This window comes from Telopea speciosissima, chromosome 10 (genome assembly GCF_018873765.1).
Source record: "Telopea speciosissima isolate NSW1024214 ecotype Mountain lineage chromosome 10, Tspe_v1, whole genome shotgun sequence".
Classification (NCBI taxonomy): domain Eukaryota; kingdom Viridiplantae; phylum Streptophyta; class Magnoliopsida; order Proteales; family Proteaceae; genus Telopea; species Telopea speciosissima.
Window position 1 is genome coordinate 16,793,940 of NC_057925.1, and position 21,819 is coordinate 16,815,758.

General features: G+C 39.3%; 1 protein-coding gene across 2 annotated transcripts in view; it reads left to right on the top strand.

Moving 5' to 3' along the window:
- The first annotated feature begins 1,763 nt into the window (after positions 1 to 1,763).
- Positions 1,764 to 21,819, top strand: part of LOC122641718 (beta-galactosidase) — a 126,609-nt gene continuing 106,553 nt past the window's right edge. For both annotated transcript variants that reach the window (XM_043835008.1, XM_043835007.1), the window contains exons 1-2: positions 1,764 to 1,812; positions 3,169 to 3,333. In XM_043835008.1, coding sequence (XP_043690943.1) covers positions 3,204 to 3,333 — 130 coding nt within the window. In that variant the 5' untranslated portion in view covers positions 1,764 to 1,812; positions 3,169 to 3,203. The remainder of the gene's footprint in view (positions 1,813 to 3,168; positions 3,334 to 21,819) is intronic.

A 21,819-nucleotide genomic window follows, 5' to 3' on the forward strand; every position in this document is an offset into this window, starting at 1 on the left:
AGCTTTGATGGTGGGTGAAGCATTAGCAATTCGATCCGCATTACTTGAAGTCATATTTGAAGACTTTACTCAGTTGTTAATGGAACCCAATAATAAGGATGTGGTCTCCTACCTACATCATGGTGTTTCATCGGCCCCTCAAATGGTAAAACCCGTGTTGGAGGTTATTTCTCATTGGCAATCTTATTTTGAATCCTATAATTTCTTTTTGTTCTAAGGGAGCTAAACAGATTGGATAACTCCCTGGTAAGGAGGGCCCTGTCTGTGTCGTGTAGACACTTTGGCCCAGTTCTGATACATAGATACAATACCTTCGTAGTTCTGCATCCAAGAGCTTTTCATGAATTTCTGAATAAATTTGTATTTACCAAAAAAAAAAAACCATGACAAAAACTTGTCTACATAGTTTTGGGTCCTCTTGATTTGCCATGTGGCAAACTTAGGACTGAAGGAAACCAAAGATAAAAATTACCTTGTAGGTTCTGTTTGGTTGTAAGGGAATTTAGAAGGAAGGGAAGTGAAAATTTTAAACCTAAAAAAGAAACATTTGTAATTATTACTCCACATGACTATATATATAATTTCTGGTAGAATCCACGTGATTATATTATGAATTCCAAATCATTCCATATTTAGCTATAAAAATTCAGTTTACTTTTCATTTATGGTAAAAAAATTATGGGAAGCAGTTTTCTGTACGGGAGTGTGGCCTACGCTAGCACTCCCATGTGTCTATCTCTCTCCTCATTAAAACAAGTGGGCAGAGGTGTCTTTTCACATGGGGAGGAGAGAGATAGACTCATGGGAGTACTGGCATAGGCTACACTCCCGGACAGAGAACTTTTTTTTCAAAAATTATATCTAAAATGCATCGTCACAATAAGTTAAAAAATATATGTAATCTATACAATCATGGTAGATATTGATTACTAAAGTTTCTTTTTTAAATTCCCTTGTAACAAAATAGAGCCTACGTAATCAACTATGAAAAAAAAAAAGAATACAATAAAATATATTTACGATAGTTCACTCACTTGTGCCATGGTTATGTATTATATATATTTTTTTTTTTTCTTTTTTTTTTTCAAATATATAATATATTTTATCCTATATATTTTTGTTTTGGTAGACTTTTATCCTATATCACCTCCAATTTCTCACATAGGAGAAGAAATGACCACTCTAACCCCTGCTCAAACACACTGCCCAAGGTGGGGTAGGGTGGTCATTTAAGCTCCTATGTGAGGAATTGGAGGAAATTGGAGCGGACAGCGAATTGGAGGTGATAAAAATTCCATTGGAACAGTGGAGAGAATGATGATATAGTCATACAGAGGAAAACTCTCATAGAAAAAAGTGGGGATAAGGGATGGGGATAGGTCCAAGGTGGTTTGAACTGATGACCTCTTATTTGAGAAGTTGATCATTTGCCAACTGAGCTGACCCCCTGAAAAAAAAAAAAAACCAAAAAAATCTCACAGAAAAAAGGCGCTGGTTAATCTTTATAAAGTGAGGAGTAGCTGAAAGCCGCTGGATCGATGAACTAAGCATCTTTAATGTTTGAATATCCCAAACGAATAATGATTGCCTATCCTGCTCAATGCTATAAATTCCTAGTTGCTTATTAGTGAAGATAGAACGAGCTCTACCATATCAAGATCTCTATTGCTCATTCTCCTTGAGGCGGAAGTCGGGACTCGGGAATGCGGGTATGCGGGTATGAACCATATCTTGATCTTAGCCAAAAGGAAAAATCTTGCTTGCTTGTCCCATTCTGTCACAGTCGTCAACGTCTTACTGCACGGCGATCGGGTTCGTTCTCTCTCTCTCTCTCTCTCTCTCTCTCTCTCTCTCTCTGTTTATGTTCATCAACAGAATAAGCAGATTTGTTTCTGTAATGATGCTTAGCTGTGTTAATGTCGCTTAGATCTTCAAGTCTTTCTCTAGAGTCTGGATTGACAGAGAATATTGATAGTAGTAGGAGTGGTAGTAGTAGTATTCAAGTCGATTGGTTGCGTTTGAGTTTCGACCCATTAAGTCTATTCAAGTTGTTAAAGACTTTTAAGTCTTAATCGTTGGGGACGTAGGGACTGTGGGTATATTGAGTTCACTAAGCTTGAATTTGGTCTGGGGTTTCTGCAATTGGGTTTTGATTTCCGTGTGAAGGTGCTGTTTCTTAAATGAAAAAGAGATAATGCTTCCAGACGGTGGTAGTTTGTTTCATAATCAGATGAGAAATTAGCTATATATGCGAGATCATTAGCTGACCAAACTGCGATAAATTAAATTGAGAAGTGGGTAGTGATAAAATTATGAATTGGTATCGAGGATGTAACTTAGTGTTGAAACTTAAAGCACAGGTGGAATATTTCTACTGATGTTTACAGGAAATGTAGTTGTAGTATGGATCATTTGCATTTTAGTAGACTTAAATCACATAATTCATAATTTTGGTGGGGAAGGTAAAGGTATATAATTCAGACTAGAGGAACTAAAAGAGCCAAGGGGAGGCCTGAAATGACTATAGGAGAAATGGTGAGGAAAGATATGCATAGCTTAGGACTTGTACAGCTTTGAATAGAGTTGATTGTAGAAAGAAGATCCATGTAGCCAACTCCATTTAGTTGGGAAATGGCTGAGTTGAGTTGAGTTTGAGGTAAGGGTGTGAACTTAGTCAGTTTATTATGGACTGTTCTGCGAATTTTTCTTAGCATGAGAATGTAAAGGACTCCATTTCAAAATATGAACTCAGCCTTGAAATGCCATTAAAGACAAAATCATATGATTTTATTTCTGCTTGATTTCTGAATGATAAAAGTCAAACAATATTTGTCTGGGAAAATGTATTTTTGGACCAAAAATGAAAAATTTAATGGATCCATATTGTGTTATTCAGCTCCTTGAAATTGCCTGGGTAAAGCAACAATTGCAAAAACTTGGAAAAACTAAAAAATGTCAATTGAAATATTAAAAATCCATTAGAAAAATAGAAAATATTTTCAATAATTTAAGAAAAGATTAAAATAAAATAGTGATATTTGCATATGGAAACATCTGCAGAAATACTGTGCATATTGTTGCGTGTAGATATGGATTTGCCATTCTTTTGCATTGCGTGTCTGATTCTTTGTTTTTCTTTTAACATATGTACACTTTTTATCTCAACAGAAGAAGCTTTTTTGGTGGTAGCTTGTAATTAAGCCATGTCTGCTCTGGTTGGAAAACTCATTTTCCCCTCGGATCAAGGTCATAGAATCTGGGAAGATCCATCCTTTATTAAGTGGAGAAAAAGGGACCCTCATGTTTCACTTCACTGCCATGATACAATTGAAGGTGGGACCCTATCTTCACTATCTTTGTCAGTTGTGGAATTTGCGATAACTTGGGGGAGGTTATTTGTTCAGCAAGTGTTATTTTCATATGAGTCTACATTCTTGATTGAATAAGATACTGGTATTGTAGACAGAATGATGAAGTGTATAGTGGGGGTTAATAAATATGTGTTCAGGTTTTGTAAAGACAATCCTTAACTTGCATATGCAACTTCTTTGTATTTTTAGCTTGAATCAATGGGATGTAAGACATCAGTAATGTGAGAAGACATCGCAGGTTGGAAACCTGTGAGGGAGCTGGCTTTGTTGGATGGGAAACTAAATCTCAAAGAATCCAAGATTATATTATTAGTAGTTTGTGAGTGTGTTTGGCACGATAAATATGAGAATCTGATATACAGAAACAGATGTAGGAACCTGAATCATATGCATATTAATAGTCCAAATTGGTGTGTGTGTATTTGATTTGACTGTTGGATTAGTAGAGACACTTTGGAGCATCTACATGTCAAATTCCATGGCTGTCAAATTCCTTGGTGCAACACTAAGGTTGCTCCATTGTGACCAAGTGGTCGTGGGTTCGAGTCTGGAAACAGTCTCTCTGCGAAAACAGGGGTAAGGCTGCGTACATTATGACCCTTCCCGGACCCTGCAGTGGCGGGAGCCTCGTGCACTGGGTACGCCTTTTTTTTATTTTTATTTTGCCAATAAAAGAGAGTTTTTGCATGGGCTCATCATTTGATGTAGAACCGATGCGAGAAGGGTAATAAATATGGGAACTCGAAGGACCAATTTTCTCTCCCCAAAAAACAGAAGCCTTATTCCAAAGGGAAATCAAATATCTCCTGGATCAATCTCATATCAATAACTCAACCGGATCTACCCTGGCTTTTCATTGGTTCCTCCTAGGGGTCTTTTATCGTATTGTGCGTGCATCCGCCTTAGGGGGAATCACCGCATGAGCAGGTGTGACTATCCCCTTGTTGGATTTGAAATGATGGCTTATGCCTGGATTCTTGGATTTTTTAAACAAAACATTATTCTAACTATGAGTTTCATCCTAGGAAAAAAAAAAAAGACTTGCTTGTTTGCTGAGGGAGTTTCTTTGTTCATTTGGAATCAGGGTTCTTCTTTCATTTCCTTTTATTCTTCATTTCTATTTTCATTCCCCCTCTTTTCTTTTTACTTAAAATCAGTGGATGTATGATGTCATGATGCTAACAGGGTAGAAAGGAGAACATGTGGATTGGCCATTTTGTCAAATTTCAAAGCCAAACTCTATCATATGGTTTGACCAGAATTGACCTGTTGGTTCTGCCGCTTGGTGTACTCCTTTCAGGCTAAATATTACAACATGAGCCAAGGCTGACATGGGCAGTATGTCCACAAAGTTAGGTATCCAACTATGCCACCACATGGCAGGTTTTTAGGGCTGTTTACGATTAGATAAACTTCTCCTTAATGATACATTGAGGAAAAAGTTACCCTTTTATTATATTTTAATGATTAGCAGATTTGCAAGGGGTCAGTTCGTTTTTAGTTTTGAGGCTGGAGCAGAGCAGCTTACTAGCTGCAGGGCTGCCTCAATGCTAATGGAGTCAATCGTAGAGCATCAGAAGTCAAGTGAACTGTCATAAGAAGAATGGAGGATGAGACTAAGGGAGTTTAAATCTCTATGCTGGGTTTTGTTTCATTCTCACTGAGGTGAGAAAAGAAAGCTGAGAAAATGTTAACTGTTATAACTCATGTGAAATACATCCCGACAAATTTACTAGTGTTATCAAAAGCATAGAGAAAATAGTGGACTCCCTTAATATAGTAAGGAAAAAAAATATTGGTTGAAAACTTGAGATTTCTTTGAAAAGGTTGGCTGCAGGTTAGCAACTTTGAGTTTGAACTGTTCATGGAATTCTCAGGGTCTACATGGGCTTCAGTAGGCCTTTGACATGGGCTTCAAGTCTTCCTAGTTCCTTTTCAAGTCTTAACATATTTGTAAAATAAGGATCCAGGTTAAATGTAAGGTTAAGAGAAAGTTCTAAACATTTGTAAAGTATCTATTTATACAAGTTTCAGAAAGAGAATTAGGGAATTCATTTGTGTCTGTTAGGCATCCAGACTCTAATGTGTAGCTTGTAGCAAAGGTATTGGGCAAGCATAGTACTATATCTCGCGATATATCGGTATCTCGGGCCTACCGAGATATCCGAAATATCCGAGATATCGCGAAATATGACCGAAATATTGCATTTTTTCTACAATATTTCGGGGGTCCATCTCGGGGGGTATTTGGCCATATCTAGGCTTGAAACTTCATGGACAGCCTTATTTAAGCTTAATAAACACATTTAAACCATAAAATTGTAAAAATGTGAATTCAAATTGGTGTTTTGGGCTTGCACCCTTGATTGACATACGGTCGCTGACCCTAATGTATAAATAGTTAAATACACATAGATTAATGAAATCACAACTTAAGTTACAAATTACAAGTGCTAAACTGCTAATAGTAGTTGCTGTGCCTCCCTGGATCAATCCCACTCATGCCTCGCTAGAGCCGACGTCCATTGCTCTCTGTTTGAAGGACATATGTGGACCACGGTATAGAATTGGAGAAGAAACGAGTGTAGTCATCCACAAGTGTCACGTAAATGAAATCATCAACATACTGTAGGTAACCTATCCTAGGATATAAACTAGGGTTACCAATCGATCCAGTTCGTGAAGAAGATGATCCACTGTGATATGATGTTGGCGTCGGCACAAGAGGCGATGGCATTGGCTGCATGTATGGCTGGTGAGGTTGGTAGCTAGGTCCGCTAGGGTATGCAAAGATGTTATCTACAAAAGATGATCCAGTATGTCCCTGGGACTGGGATTGGTAGTCATAGTCCCCTACCCCACTAAACTGCCCATATGATGATGATCCATATCCATATCCACCGTAAGGTTGTGATGCACCATAATCCGATGCCAATGGAGTGGCATGTGCGTCAAAAGATGGGGCACGCCAATGTCCAGTCGGTCCTCCCTCCCTATCACTCATACTCAAACCACCAACAGAGCTAGATAGGTTATCAATGTCCATGTGATCAGGTTGCAACTGTGTTTGTCGACCCCTACGCTTCCTGTTGTATGTATGTAGGGGGCCTCTCGAGGGTGGGGGTGCGGGGGCACGTGCTCCGTGGTCTATATCTTGTGTGGCATGATCAAACTGTGTCTCTCCAGTGAATCGGAGTGGCTCTATAGGTGCCGTATCCTGGGCCTCCTGGCCTACCACATAACGCTCTCGCATGCCGTCAAATTCTTCACCAGCATCACCACCACCAACATCACCACCACCACCATCACCACCACCAGCATCACCATCACCACCACCAGCATCACCATCATCACCATCATCATCATTTGAGGACTTAGACCAGTCTTCATCATCAGCAACATTGCCACCAGTGGGCTGGAATGGTATGGGTGAGGCTTCCCTTGCATGTATCTGACCCTCGTCAGCCATATACTCGTCCACATCAGCACCAATCTCAGAAGCTATCATGTTAAGTATTGACCTAACACAACAAAACCAAAAATTAGTAAACATAATATACATTTAATGCATCTCAAAACATATAGAAATAACTTTCATATTTTTTCATTATTTTTTAAACTTAAAACTCATATTTTTCCTTATTTATTTCTATTTTTTTAATTTTTTATATATTTTTCTTAATTTTCAAAAATTAAAAGAATTATTTAAGAGCAGAAAAATAAATCGACCTCGTAAGCCGTAGATCGGCCATTGGTGTCTAACATATATTTAATTCATTACCATCTAAGTCATATTACCCTAATTATTTCCTATTTTAGTTGTAGGAAAATGAATTTTTAAAACCAGAAAAAAATAAAAAAATACATATGGGAAAAAATTTTGACACCGTGAGGCTGTAGATCGGCCTCCGGTGTCTAACATATATTAATATCATCGACATCCAACAACATTTGTACAAAGTTTAAAAAAAAAAAATAGTTTTAGAGAAATATAATTTACCTTAAATAATGAAAATAGGCTTGGATGATGAGCTTTGATGACCCTCCGACGTCTTCCCGGCGACAAGGAGCTTCAACAATGCTTGGATGAGGCTTGGAAGGGAGGAAGAAAAGCAAAAAATGAGGAAGAAGAGAGAAAAAGTGATTTTCAGCAGCTCTCGGTCGAAATATTGACCAAGAGCTGCGAAATATGGTATAAAAGGGGCCTTGGTGTGACACTATTTGTCACTTTTTCAATATCTCGCGATATATCGTGAGATCTCGCGATATATTGTGAGATCTCGCGATATATCGTGAGATCCACGATATATCGTTGATATATCACGATATATCGACGAGATATTGTATTTTTTTGTTTCGGAAGTGTTTCGTATCTCAGACATGTCGAGATTTACGAAATATGGCGATATATCGCCGATATATTGCGAGATTTTATACCATGTGGGCAAGTCCTGCTAGAACATGGCTTTTGCTCCTCAATGTCGTGAAGGCCTGGTGTAGTCATATTTAAATTATAGGTTAAATGCATTGTTATAGACATCTGTTTTGGACTTCTGGATGAACTTCACACTCTGCATAAGTGGAAGTATTTCATGGTAATCCTTGGAAATCCTGAAACTAAGCAGGTGATAAAATAAGCATCAATACAGACTTAAGAACCACTGCAAAGTAAGATAACCATCTACAGTTATTTAAGATGATCATTACCTAGTGAGATACATCGTTGCACATGTCTGCAACTGATGTATCTAGGCTGCATGCCAAGAAATACAGCCGCAGGTGTAGGGATCTTCCTACACCAGCAGCACCATTGGTGTAGGGATTACTCTACACCAGCAACAAATTGTGGGCTGATGTTGAGTTTATTTAATTTCTTTTTATAATTAGGCTTTTAGTTTCCTAGTTATGTTTGAGTTGTACTCCTATTTGGGAATCCTAGTTCTGTTGGGAATACTAGTTAGACTTTATTTTCTTATTCTCAGCCATTTGTGATGCAGATCCATGCGGATCTGGTCCAAGACCAACCTGCAGGGCTAAAAACCAGCCCCAATTAAGCCCAGCTGTGGGTTAAGCTGGCCAGGGTTAGTCCCTGTGACATTATTGCTGGTGGGGCCTATGAAGTCAACTCCAAAGAGCCACCAGACCTGAGTTTAATTTTCTTGAAGTGTCTTTTAATATTCCAATGTGTCTTTTCATTTTCTAGGCTTAGTTAGCAAGTTGATTTCTTTTTCCTAGGTGCTTTAATTAGAGTTTTCACTTTTTAAGTTGGATCTTTTAAGTTTCTATATAGAGTACAAAAGTCTGTGTTAAGTAATTAATTTTACTTGGTATTAGTTTCTAGGTAATTTAATGCTTTATTGGAGTTAGCTTCTAGGTGATTAATTAATGTAGATGGGTTTCAGCTAAGAACCAGTCTACAGTAGAATCATTAATAGTTGTGGCAGATCATCAATAATAGAAGCAAATCAGAATTTAGAAAGATAAGACCAATAATAGAAGGTAGCAAATACTAGACAAACCAGCAGTGAGAATGGGCTCTAAGGCTGATGGAGTGGAGTAGGCAATGAGGAGAATCTTTGCTGAAAATTTCAGCCAATTCCAATGGCTAACTTGTGAGATATGGCCGCAACACCAAATTAAAAGGTTTGTAGAAAACTTGCCAAATCAGCACTGCACTTGGCGTACCAAGAAGGATCAAGTGTAGGCCTTGTAGAGGTGACACTATGCTGCAATTTTGGTCAGTTCTGATGGTCATAAGTGGAGATGGGAGTTGGGGATGAAAATAGAAGGTTAGTGGTGTAGAGCAATCCAGCCAGCAGAGTAGGCCAAGATTGGGATCAAGTGGGGTGATTGATGGTGTGATTCTGTGCTCCAAATCTCCACAGGTTCTGATGGAGGGATGTGAAGTTATGGAGGAGGAATGAAAGTAGAAGGTTAAGTCTTGGAAGCAATCCAGTCAATAGAACAGGCTAGAATGTGGATCGATTGGGCTCTTTATTGGTGTGATTCAATCTCCCAAAGCTCTGCTGGAACAAGGGTCAGACATTGGAGAGAAACTGGTTCGATTGCTGCAGGCAGTAGGGCAGAAAATGGACATGCTGGAATGTGGTTCGATGCTTCTCTGGTGATGATCAGCAATAGCAGTTAAGGGCTTGCTTGGGAAGCAGCTTCTAGACTTCGGTAGTGATCAGTTACAGCAGTTGCAGTCACAAACACAGCAAGGAATATCGAGCAGGGCAGGGAGAGAAGGTAAGAGAAGAAGAGAGAAGGGGATAAGGAGATTCGGCTCTCTCAGCCCTAGGGATTTTGGCTCTCACCAGCCAGGCCTCTCAGCCCTTCATCCACACAGGGGATATCAAAATCTTCATGCTTCTAGCAAATTTCATTCTACTATTGAAATCGTAGGAGGCTTTTAAAAGCCTTTACATTATATAGAGGGCTATGCTTGCACCTCAAGTTAAAAGAAAATAGAAACTACTAAACTGAAAATTAGAAACTAAACTTGGAAATAGAAACTAAGAAAATAGTAACTAGGATTGACTCAAAAATAGAAACTGGATATAATCTTTAAGCCTTCAAGGAATTTTCTAAATCTTCCAGCCGATGGTGCTTCTTGTGGACCCACTAATAAGTGACCGACCAAGTGTTGCTGCCGATTCTCTTTATTGGTGGTCCCCACCTTTAAATATGGTTCCATCGGTCCTTGCAATTGGCCCTTAAATACTTAGGGCCAAAGAGACAATTTTACCCTTAACTTAAAAACTTGAATCACTAGTAATTAAAAGACTATTCTGCCCCCATGATCTTCTAGGAATATTCCCACTAAGTCAAATATGGGGCTGACACTGTTCACGTAAACAGTAACGTGAACATTGTTTTGGCCTCTTCTTCATATTTTGATCTACATCATTAATGCTTGAGCCCAAGAGTCATTTTTTATTTTCTTTATATACCCATGTATCCAATCTTTTGTAACATGTTGAATTGAATTATTGAATGAAACAATAGTTGGAGCCTTGGTGGCCAGACCTGCGTTGAAGCAGTCCCCTTCCCCTCTCCTCAACTTCTTCTCTTCTTTCTCTCCCCCTCTCAATCTCATCTCTTCTCCTCTCTCTCACGATACTCCCTCTCATCCCCCTGTCTCTTCTTCTATCTTCATCTACAACCCTCCTAGCTATCTCCTTCTATACATCTTCTTCAACCCCCAATCCATCTCCATTAAGCCTGCAACTTCTCTCTTCATCCAAGATCAGAATCTGATCTTGAAACCTCCTCTTCTCCCTAACTTCCCTATAAACTAGATCTGAACCTTCCAACCTGCGCCAATTTGGCTATATATATGTATCAGCTCTTTAGAGCTCCCCACGATTTGAATGAATACAATTATTTGCTTTGTGCAATTGTGAAATCCTGAGATGGGATAGGTGAGAGACTTAGGGTGAGATACCCATCCCTTTTTCCCCCCATTCCCTTCCATCGATCTCAAGGTTTTTAGGGTTTTCAAACCCTACAACTGTCCAATCGATCTCAGGGAGTTCTTCAAGTTGCTAGAATTTTTCTGCAAGTTATTCACATCATTCTCTTGGGTATTCATTATCGGTCTACAAGTTTCTGCTAAGTCCATTATCATCCACCACATCAGGTATCAATCTCCATCATCGGTTTTCAAAGAAATTAGGGTTTTCAAAATCCTGAAGGCTGATCGATCTCTCTCTTCACTGGTTCTCTTTGTGCTCATCTTTTGGGGGTTTCATCCTACATCTAAAGGGACCACTCGATCCCAGTTGCAGCCTCAACATGTTACTGATTTATGAGATTCAATTATTCTCTTATCTCATTCACTTTTGTCTTTCAATTTCGATCCTACCTGGGATTAGATCTATTCAGGTTCTAGTCTTACATTAGAAACACTTATAAGTCCATTAAAGGATTAACACTACATGAAAAATAATACACCTGCTTAAACTTATATCTTAGCTTTAAAACTTATCATTATAAAGTACACTTAAGCCAATTTTTATTGCATTTTGTTCACTTTGTCATGAGCAAGGTTTTAAAACTCGGGTTTCGACCAGCCAGAAACTGAGATATGGTCGAAACTGTTTGAAACCTGGTCGAAACCTGTGATTTTTTCCCAACCAACTCGAGCTAGTGGTTTCAAGGCCCAAAAATGCTTTTTTTGATCTGATTTTTTGTATACAGCCTATTTTTGACATTCTAAACATAATGCATGAACTATTTTCACAAAAAAAAAAAAAAAAAAAAAAAAAAACTCAAAATGGTACTTGTCAGTGTACTGAGAATTATAGTTGTCAAGGAAATGCTTTTGTATTTGTATTTCATTTACTTATGATATTATTCGTAAATAAGCAAATACCCCCTATTTGAATCCAATAAAAATAGTTAAAAAAATCAAATTCCAAATGGATAAAAAGTCAACCCCCAGTTCAATAACAAAAACTGGATTTTTCAGCGGTAGATGAAATTTTCAACTTTCTAATGCTGGGGTTTTTTCTCAAATCTAAAAAGTCCATAAATCTTAATGTGGTAAAACATTGCTAAAAACCAAAAGTGCGGTAAAATATTCATTTGTTTTGATGTCTAAAAAATTAATTTCATTTAGAGCCATTTGACAGCATTCACGCACACCAAATTAACTTTGACCGGAACATAACTCCTTCAATATAAATCAGATTTAAGCAATCTTGGATTTGTTAGAAAGCTTAGTTTTGATAGCTTTCCAACAAATCCAAGATTGCTTAAATATGATTTATATTGAAGGAGTTATGTTTCGCTCAAAGTTAATTTGGTGTGCACGAATGCTATCAAAATGGATCTGAATGATAATAATTTTTTAGACATCAAAACAAATGAATATTTTACCGCACTTTTGGTTTTTAGCAATGCTTTACTTTTACCATATTAAGATTTATGGAATTTATAGATTTGAGAAAAACCCCAACATTAGGAAGTTGAAAATTTCACCTACAGCCGAAAATCTAGTTTTTGTTCTTGAACTGGGGGGTTGATTTTTTATCCTTTTAGAATTTGATTTTTTTAACTATTTTTATTGGATTCAAATAAGGGGGGGGGGGGATATTTTCTTATTTATGAATAATATCTTAAGTAAATGAAATACAAATTCATTTACTTAAATGATATTAGGTATAAATAAGTGTCTGTCCTGGTTTCTGGCAAACATAATTGTCTATCCTAGTTTCGACCAAGGTTTCCTCAAGTTTCGATGGGCATGAGTATCGAAACTTGCGAAATATGGGTTGTTTCGGTTGAAACTTGTCGAAACCAGCGACTTTTTAAAATCCACCCATATCTCGTCTCGGTTTCTTGCGAAACCGAGATATCTCGGTGGTTTCGACAGATTTCAACCGAGTTCTCTTTCCATGGTCACGAGTCACCACACCATAGATATTTCAAAGAGCTTTTACTGATTATATGGTCAGAAGACCCGAAGATCTTGTCAACATAGTTGTCAAGGCATCACCTAGGCGGCGCTTGGCAATGAGGCGGTTCTTGAATGCCTAGGCGGCCTGTCACGAACAAATCCAAACAAATGTTTGTGCAGTACTTGTTAGCTCATGATGGCCACGAGTTAACCTAGACTAACCTTCTAAAAGGAAGAGAGGAAAGCGAAGCACAAAAAAAACACGATTAGTAGGAAAGCAAGGTACATTAATTGACTAATGAAAAGCATTACAACCTAGCTCTAAAGGGGATCACCAGGCAAGTGTGCAACAACGATGGGCAACTAGTGTAGGGCAGGCAACCGAGGGCTGCATTACTTGACAACCTGTCACTCCCCTATAAGGTAGCTTTTAAGCTTTTCGTACATTTCCAGAAGGAGACATGACCCCCTGAAAAGTCATACAAAGCACAATGGACTTTAATTAAAAAAACACCATTAGGTACAACCCATGTCAAGGCTAACCCCTAAGCCCCAGCTATGCCATGCAAAAAAAAAAAAGAAAAAAAGAAAAAAAGGATGAAATGATTGTTACATTATCCCCCACTTATAATGTTGATGCTTTCATCAACTTCTCTTGAGTACTCTTCAATCTTGTCAGGGAAGGAAAGTCAGGATGATGTTGGTTCCCAAGTTGGTTCTAACTTGGATAGGCCCTTTCTTTGACTTAGTATCCCATCTATGAAGGTTTGTTGCGTTACACTTGCATATGATGCTCAACTACAACACACTCAACTTCTCTTGCTGGTGGGGGCTTCACCATAGCAGGTGGGCGCTTTGATATGTTTCCAGTTAGAACATCTAGATCTGCATGGTACAGCTTCAAGCAACTAGCATTGAAAACAGGATAAAGGTGATTGAGCCAAATAGGGAGCTGCCGTTGATAAGAAACTTGGCTGACCCGTTTGATGATTGGAAAGAGTCTTCATAACGATAGATTAACTTCTGACACATGCCATGATGAAGCTTCAGTCGCTTTGGGTGTCGCTTCACAAGGACCATATCACATATGTTGAACTTGTTGGGTCTAATACTCTAATTCAGATTGGCCCACTTCTTCATTTAGTGGCCTTCTCAAGGTACGCTTTAGTTATTTTGGCATTTTCATGCCAGTCCAGAAATTATTATTCTACGGGGCTGCTCCTTTGTAGCCAATGTTCAACGTGTGGGGTGCTAGCGGTTGCTGTCCAATGACAAGCTCAAAAGGGCTTTTATGAGTGGATGAGCTTTGTTGGAGGTTAAAGCAAAATCACACAATATCCAACAAGTTCACCCAATTTTTCTGATTTGCATTCATGGAGTGCCGTAAATAATCTTCAAGAAGAGCATTGAAACGCTCAGTTTGACCATCTGTTTTGGGATTGGCCGCTTGATCAGTCCAGCTGAGATCCCTAGAGTTTGAATATCTCCAATTTAAACTTTCTTGTGAACCTTGAATCTTTGTCAATTACAATGTAATGAGGTATACCCTAATACTTCATTACATTCTTCACGAACATATAAGCTGACTACTGGGATGAGTAGTGGGTGAGAGCATAAAATGAGAGTTGCATACTTTGAGAATTTGTCTACCACAACCAACATGGATCCGTATTCCACCACTTTTGGTAAAGCATAGATGAAGTCAAGAGAGACACTTTCCCATGGTCTTTGGGGGTATTGGCAATGGCTCAAGAACCAAGGGCTTGTCTCTCTCAACCTTATCCATAGTACTAAAACTCGCGAAATTTCGGTCGAGATATCGAATATTTCGAGTATCTCGACCTGTCCGAAATGAAACGCAAGTCCGAAATGAAAAAATGCAATATTTCGGAAATTTCGATGAAATTTCGAAAATTTCGGTCATCCCTTTTCGGAAATTTCGGAAATCTCGGTAATTCGGTCATCTCGTTTCGAAAATTTCGGAAATCTCGGACATTTTTGGCATTTTACACCCACAAAAAAATACCATATTTCGACCGAGATTTCGACGAAATTTCGGTATCTCGGAAATTTTGGTCAGACCGAAACACCGAAACAAAACGAGATTTAGTACCATGACCTTATCTTGTTGGCACACTAGGCAGGTCTTTACGTACTCCATCATTTCATCTCGCATACAGGGCCAGAAGTACCCTCTTTCTAACAAGGCAGATATGTGGCACCCATGTTGTTAGCAGTCAATAACAGAACTGAATGCTTGAGTGATCAATGAGATCACCAAGCCCCTTTATTTATAATAAAAGAGGAGAGAAAAATATTACAATAATGCCCCCCTCATAGCCGACTCTAACTAATGAGTCGGGTATGGGGGGAAGGGTACCAAAATGCCCTTAAGGCTACATAACCCAACATTCCCCCTCAAGTTGGTGCATAGATATCACACATGCCCAACTTGAACAAACACGGATGAAACAATTTCCCACCCAAGCCCTTAATGAAGATATCAGCCAACTGATTATCTGACTTCACAAAAGGCATAAAAATCTGTCTACTTTCCAACTTCTCCTGTATGAAGTGTCTATCAATCTTCACATGCTTTACGATTATGCTGCACTGGATTATAGGTAATACTAATTGCGGCTTTGTTATCACAATACAACATCATTGGGAGACGAACAAAAACACCAAGGTCTTGAAGTAAACCTTGAATCCACAGTAACTCACAGATACCTTGTGCCATAGCATGTAATTTTGCTTCAGCTTTGGACCTTGCCACCACATTTTGTTTCTTGCTGCCCTAAGTGACAAGGTTACCCCCCTACAAAAATACAATAACCTGAAGTTGATTTATGGTTAGGAGATCTGCCCCAGTCAACATCAGTATATGCCTCAATACGAAGATGATCATTCGGAGACAGGAGAACCCCTTTTCCTAGAGCTGACTTCATGTAATGAAGAATGTGAAGAACAACAGTCTTGTATGTGGAGTAGAGATCATGCATGAAATGACTGACCAAACTCACTGCAAACATAATGGCTGGTCTAGTATGTGAGAGATAAATTAATTTTCCCACTAGTCTTTGATATCAGCCTTTATCAACAGGTTCCATAGCTGTCATGGCGTCGCCATGGCGTCTTGGCGCTGGAGAAGCATGCATATCGACCTATGCCTTGGCGTCTAGTCTCTCTTTCCCTCTTCGATTTCATCTTCTTTTGCTATTGATGTTCTCTCTGTTGGACGGTGACTGCAACCCTCAATAGAATTGTTTTGAACCCTTTGAGAGAGAGTCGATTGGGCTTGAGTTTTGGTGCATTGAATCACCACCCTAGGGCAATACTTACCTGAGAGGTTCGCAACCAAAAGCTTTCCTTGCCCTGAGATTCAAACCTTTGAAGATTACTTGCAACTAAGAAGTCGCCAGATCTGATTCGAGGGATTAAATATTCCTTGTTTAGTTGATTTCTGTGATGAGTTCTTGCTGGAATTGATAGAACATGATGTGGTGATGCTTCGCCTGAAGATTTAGACTGGACCGAGAAGAGTTGAAGGAGTAATTGTTAAGTACTTGACCAATACACCAAAAGCTCCGAAGCTGATGGAACGCGTTAAATCAAGCCTTTTAACCTATCCCATACTAGGCTGGCCCAATCTAGCGCCCATACACTATAGTGGGCCCCATTAGGCACATAATAGACTACCACGCTTCCGCAGCCGTTGTCCTCGGCGGCTCTCACTCTAGGTAGCTTTCACTCTGGCGGTAGGTAGCCCTTTCCAAGGGGCTTCACTCTGCTCCAAGGTTTTTGCCTGGCGGCAGGTAGCCCTTTCTTGACGGCTTTCACTCTACTCCAGGTAGCCCTTCTCCTAGGCAAGGTTTAATATTTCGCGATATCTCGGTATCTCGGGCTTACCGAGATATCCGAGATATCCGAAATATTGCAAAATATGACCGAAATATTGCATTTTTTCTGCAATATTTTGGGGGTCCATCTCGGAAGGTATTTGGCCATATCTAGGCCTGAAACTTCATGGACAGCCTTATTTAAGCTTAATAAACTCATTTAAACCATAAAATTTGCAAAAATATGAATTCAAATTGGTGTTTTGGGCTTGCACCCTTGATTGACATACGGTTGCCGACCCTAATGTATAAATAGTTAAATACACATAGAGTCATAAATTAGGCAGTTAATATTTAATAATAGTATTTAACTTCATCACATATCAAGTTAAAGCCAATATACATTGATGAGTACCATGATTCTCATAAACTCCATAATATTCAATAACTCAAAATTCAATAGCTCAAATGCTTAAAGCCTTAAAGGTAATACACTAGTGTCAAAGTCACAAGACTCGCAAGTCACAACTCACAAGTTCATAGATCAATGAAATCACAACTTAAGTTACAAATTACAAGTGCTAAACTACTAATAGTAGTCTTGTGCCTCCCTGGATCAATCCCACTCATGCCTCGCCGAGTCGACGCCCATCGCTTCTCTGTTTCAAGGACATATGTGGACCACGGTATAGAATCGGAGAAGAAACGAGTGTAGTCATCCACAAGTGTCACGTAAATGGAATCATCAACATATCGTAGGTAACCTATCCTAGGATATAAACTAGGGTTACCAATCGATCCATCGTGAAGAAGATGATCCACCGTGATATGATGTTGGCGCCGCGCAAGAGGCGATGGCATTGGCCGCATGTATGGCTTGTGAGGTTGGTAGCTAGGTCTGCTAGGGTATGCAAAGATGTTATCTACAAAAGATGATCCAGTATGTCCCTGGGACTGGGACTGGGACTGGTAGTCATAGTCCCCTACCCCACTAAATTGCCCATATGATGATGATCCATATCCATATCCACCGTAAGGTTGTGATGCACCATAATCCGATGCCAATGGAGTGGTATGTGCGTCAAAAGATGGGGCACACCAATGTCTAGTCGGTCCTCCCTCCCTATCACCCATACTCAAACCACCAACAGAGCTAGACAGGTTATCAATGTCCATGTGATCAGGTTGCAACTGTGTTTGTCGACCCCTACGCTTCCTGTTGTATGTATGTAGGGGGCCTCTTGAGGGTGGGGGTATGGGGGCACGTGCTTCGTGGTCCGTATCTTGTGTGGCATGATCAAACTCGTGTCTCTCCAGTGAGTCGGAGTGGCTCTACGTGCCGGATCCGGGCCTCTGGCCTACCACATAACGCCTCGCATGCCATCAAATTCTTCACCAAAGATCACCACCACCAACATCACCACCATCAAGATTACCACCACCAAGATCACCATCACCACCACCAAAGATCACCATCATCACCATCATCATCATTTGAGAACTTAGACCAGCCTTCATCATCGAACATCAGCCACCTGGGCTGGAATGGTATGGGTGAGGCTTCCCCTTGCATGTATCTGACCCTCGTCAGCCATATACTCGTTCACATCAGCACCAATCTCAGAAGCTATCATGGGGTCGGGCTTACCTCCCTCCTCATCCAACACTGGCTCACCTCTATCCCTCACCCAATCCACAATAGGGTCCTCATCGTCTGAGTCAACTTGAAAGATGTCAGCTAGATCAATGGTGCCCCTCTGTCCCTCATGTCCTATGCGTATGTGTTGCAGTTTCAGCCTCAAGTTGTAGTGCACATACACCATGTCAAATAAACGTTGAGACCCCAATCTGTTGCGCCTCTTGGAGTGGATGAGTGCAAAGGTACTCCAGTTCCTCTCACAACCAGATGCAGAACATGTTTGGGCAAGGACTTTAATTGCTATTCTTCTTAAGTTTTCAGCCGATTCCCCATACAACACCCACCATTCAGCTGCATTACAAGTTTACAACAAAAAAGACATGTGTCAAATGTTGTTTCAACTTTCAAATTTCAATACATATGTAATTTAAAACTTAAAAGAATTACCAGCATTACCACGCGCTCTGCCTTGTATCGCAGCCTCAGTTCCAAAACTTCCCAATGCATCCCTAAATACTTTGATCTACACCCATGTGGAAAATTAGTAAGTACTTCTTCACTACTTATTTGAAAGCATCAATAAGTTGAGTTTCCAAATGAACTCACCTCATTGTTGCAAATTGCTTGTAGTACACCATCTGGCTCTAACTTCTTCACTACTTGTTTCACAGCATCAATAAGTTGAGTTTCCAACCCAAGCCTATTGTTATATTGATACTTAGGGTTCAAGTAGTATACTGAAATATGACATATAGAATAGAGCTATTGTCAAATGCATAGGTAATTAGTAAATAATAATACTATGAATTAGTAATATAGAATTAGTAAACATAAAACAAATTTACTCACCAGCCTTATGCAGTGGATGCATAAGTTGATTCTCCCAGCGAGTATTTATGATATCTAAGAAGTGTTTGCTACTGCGAGGAGCCATACTATAGACACTGTCTTTCATCAAGTCTATTGCAGCATATAGGACTGGCATGGTTGGACCCTTCAGAGCGGAGTCAGCAACATGTAGAACTTTAACTACTGGCTCCAAAACTTTCACCACTTTGCTTAGTTTGGTCCAGAAGTCCTCAGATGACATCGTTGCTTGTGCTTCCCTCCCATTTGCAGTCTTGGAACCCTTCCATTCAAACCACTCCTCAGAAGCAAACATGCTTCTCAGCCCGGCCTTCTTTGTCTCAATGCTTTTGAGGGCAATGTAGTTGGTGGCAAATCTTGTGATGCCAGGCCTAACCAAGTCACCCACACATTTTTCCCTCAATAGATTGAGTGCATAGGAGTGGTTGTATACAAAGTTGGTGACTTGTCTTGCACTTTCAACCACAGTCTTCACCAACTTTAACTTTCCCATATCTTTTAGCATTAAGTCAATGCAATGGGCTACACAAGGAGTCCAGAAGAACCGGTACTTACTATTGTTCATCATCTTCTCACCGGCCAGCTTGAAGTTACTTCCATTGTCCGTTACAATCTGGACAACATTCTCAATACCCACATCTTTTTCCACTACTTCCTTTAACAATCTGTAAATATATTTTGCATCCTTTATCTCTTTGGATGCATCCACAGATTTGAGGAACACTGTCCTCCCATCACAATAAACCATGAAATTGATGATGGACTTTCTTGTAGTCCCAGTCCATCCATCTGCCATTATAGTCACCCCATATGTCTCCCACATATTCCTCATCTCACTAATGTACTCATCAATCTCACTCTTTTGTTGAGGTAGATAAACATTCATTACCTCATATGGGGTGGGGCCCTTGAATCTTGGGCCAGCCTCTGCAATGGTATCTATCATGGTATCATAATGGGGGCCTTGTGCAGTGTTTGCTGGGATGGTATGGTATAGCATCCACTTAGCTATTGATTCTTTAACCAATCCCTTCATCCCCTTCCTTGCTCCTTTGATTCTGGGTTGATCGCTTCCTTTCTTCTTTTGCAATTTAGGATCGAGATGTTGATGGTGGTACTGCATCGGTAGAGGTGTTGGGGCTGCCCTCACACTTTGTGATCTTTTAAAATGATTCAAAGTTCTAGGACCTCCGAATCGCCAGCTCCTCCACTACCCCTACTCTTTGTCTCTCCTGATCATCTTGAAAACTTACTCTACTCCTTGAAACAGTCCGCCTAAAATCCCTAGCCTCCTCTGCTGTTTGTATGTCATCAGGTACTGCAATGTCATCATCATCATCATCATCATCAGAGGAGTCATCATCATCATCATTGTATCGTCTTCCTCCTCCCATCGAACTCCTCACTGTATCCTCAAGTTGTTCTCTTATCCTTTGCTTGTCAGCCTTCCTCTTCTTCTTTCCCCTCAAACTATCACCAATCTCCCTGGCTACTTCAGTAGGGACCATATGACAACCTACAACATCTTTAGATCCTCCAGTCCGATGTTGTTTAAGTCTACTGGACCCACCTCCCATAAATTGCATGTGACAATAGTTACATATAGATTTTCTCTTATCCCCATCAATGGGAGTACCATGTAACCATGCAATGTCACCCCTATGCTGACTGGCTGGTCTCTCTTGTTCCCTCTGTTCTCTTTGTTCCCTCCGCCCCCTTTGTTGACTACTTTCCCCACCTTTTGCTCGCCCTTCGCACGTTGTCTATTACGATCCGCCATAATGATACTTGTTTACTGCAATGTAAGTAACACAAATAATTAAAAAACTTAATGTAGATGCACTTCAATTGACACTTTTAGATTACTAATACACTTGTATAGTTATTTAATATTTTTCCCCTAACCCTTATATTTTTTACATAATTAAAACCAATTTTTTATATATAATGTTAATATAAGTATTGACCTAACACAACAAAACCAAAAATTAGTAAACATAATATACATGTAATGCATTTCAAAACATATAGAAATAACTTTCATATTTTTTCATTATTTTTTAAACTTAAAACTCATATTTTTCCTTATTTATTTCTGTTTTTTTAATTTTTTATATATTTTTCTTAATTTTCGAAAATTAAAATAATTATTTAAGCAGAAAAATAAATCCGACACTGTGAAGCCGTAGATCGGCCATTGGTGTCTAACATATATTTAATTCATTACCATCTAAGTCATATTACCCCTAATTATTTCCTATTTTAGTTGTAGGAAAATAAATTTTTAAAACCAGAAAAAAAAAAAAAAATACATATGGGAAAAAAATTTCAACACCGTGAGGTTGTAGATCGGCCTCCGGTGTCTAACATATATTAATATCATCAACATCCAACAACATTTGTACAAAATATTTTAAAAAAAAATAGTTTTAGAGAAATAGAATTTACCTTAAATAATGAAAATAGGCTTGGATGATGAGCTTAGATGACCCTCCGACGTCTTCCCGGCGACAAGGAGCTTCAACAATGCTTGGATGAGGCTTGGAAGGGAGGAAGAAGAGCAAAAAATGAGGAAGAAGAGAGAAAAATAGAGTTTCAGCAGCTCTCGGTCGAAATCTCGACCAAGAGCTGCGAAATATGGTATAAAATGGCCCCTCACGTGACACTATTTGTCACTTTTTCAATATCTTGCGATATATC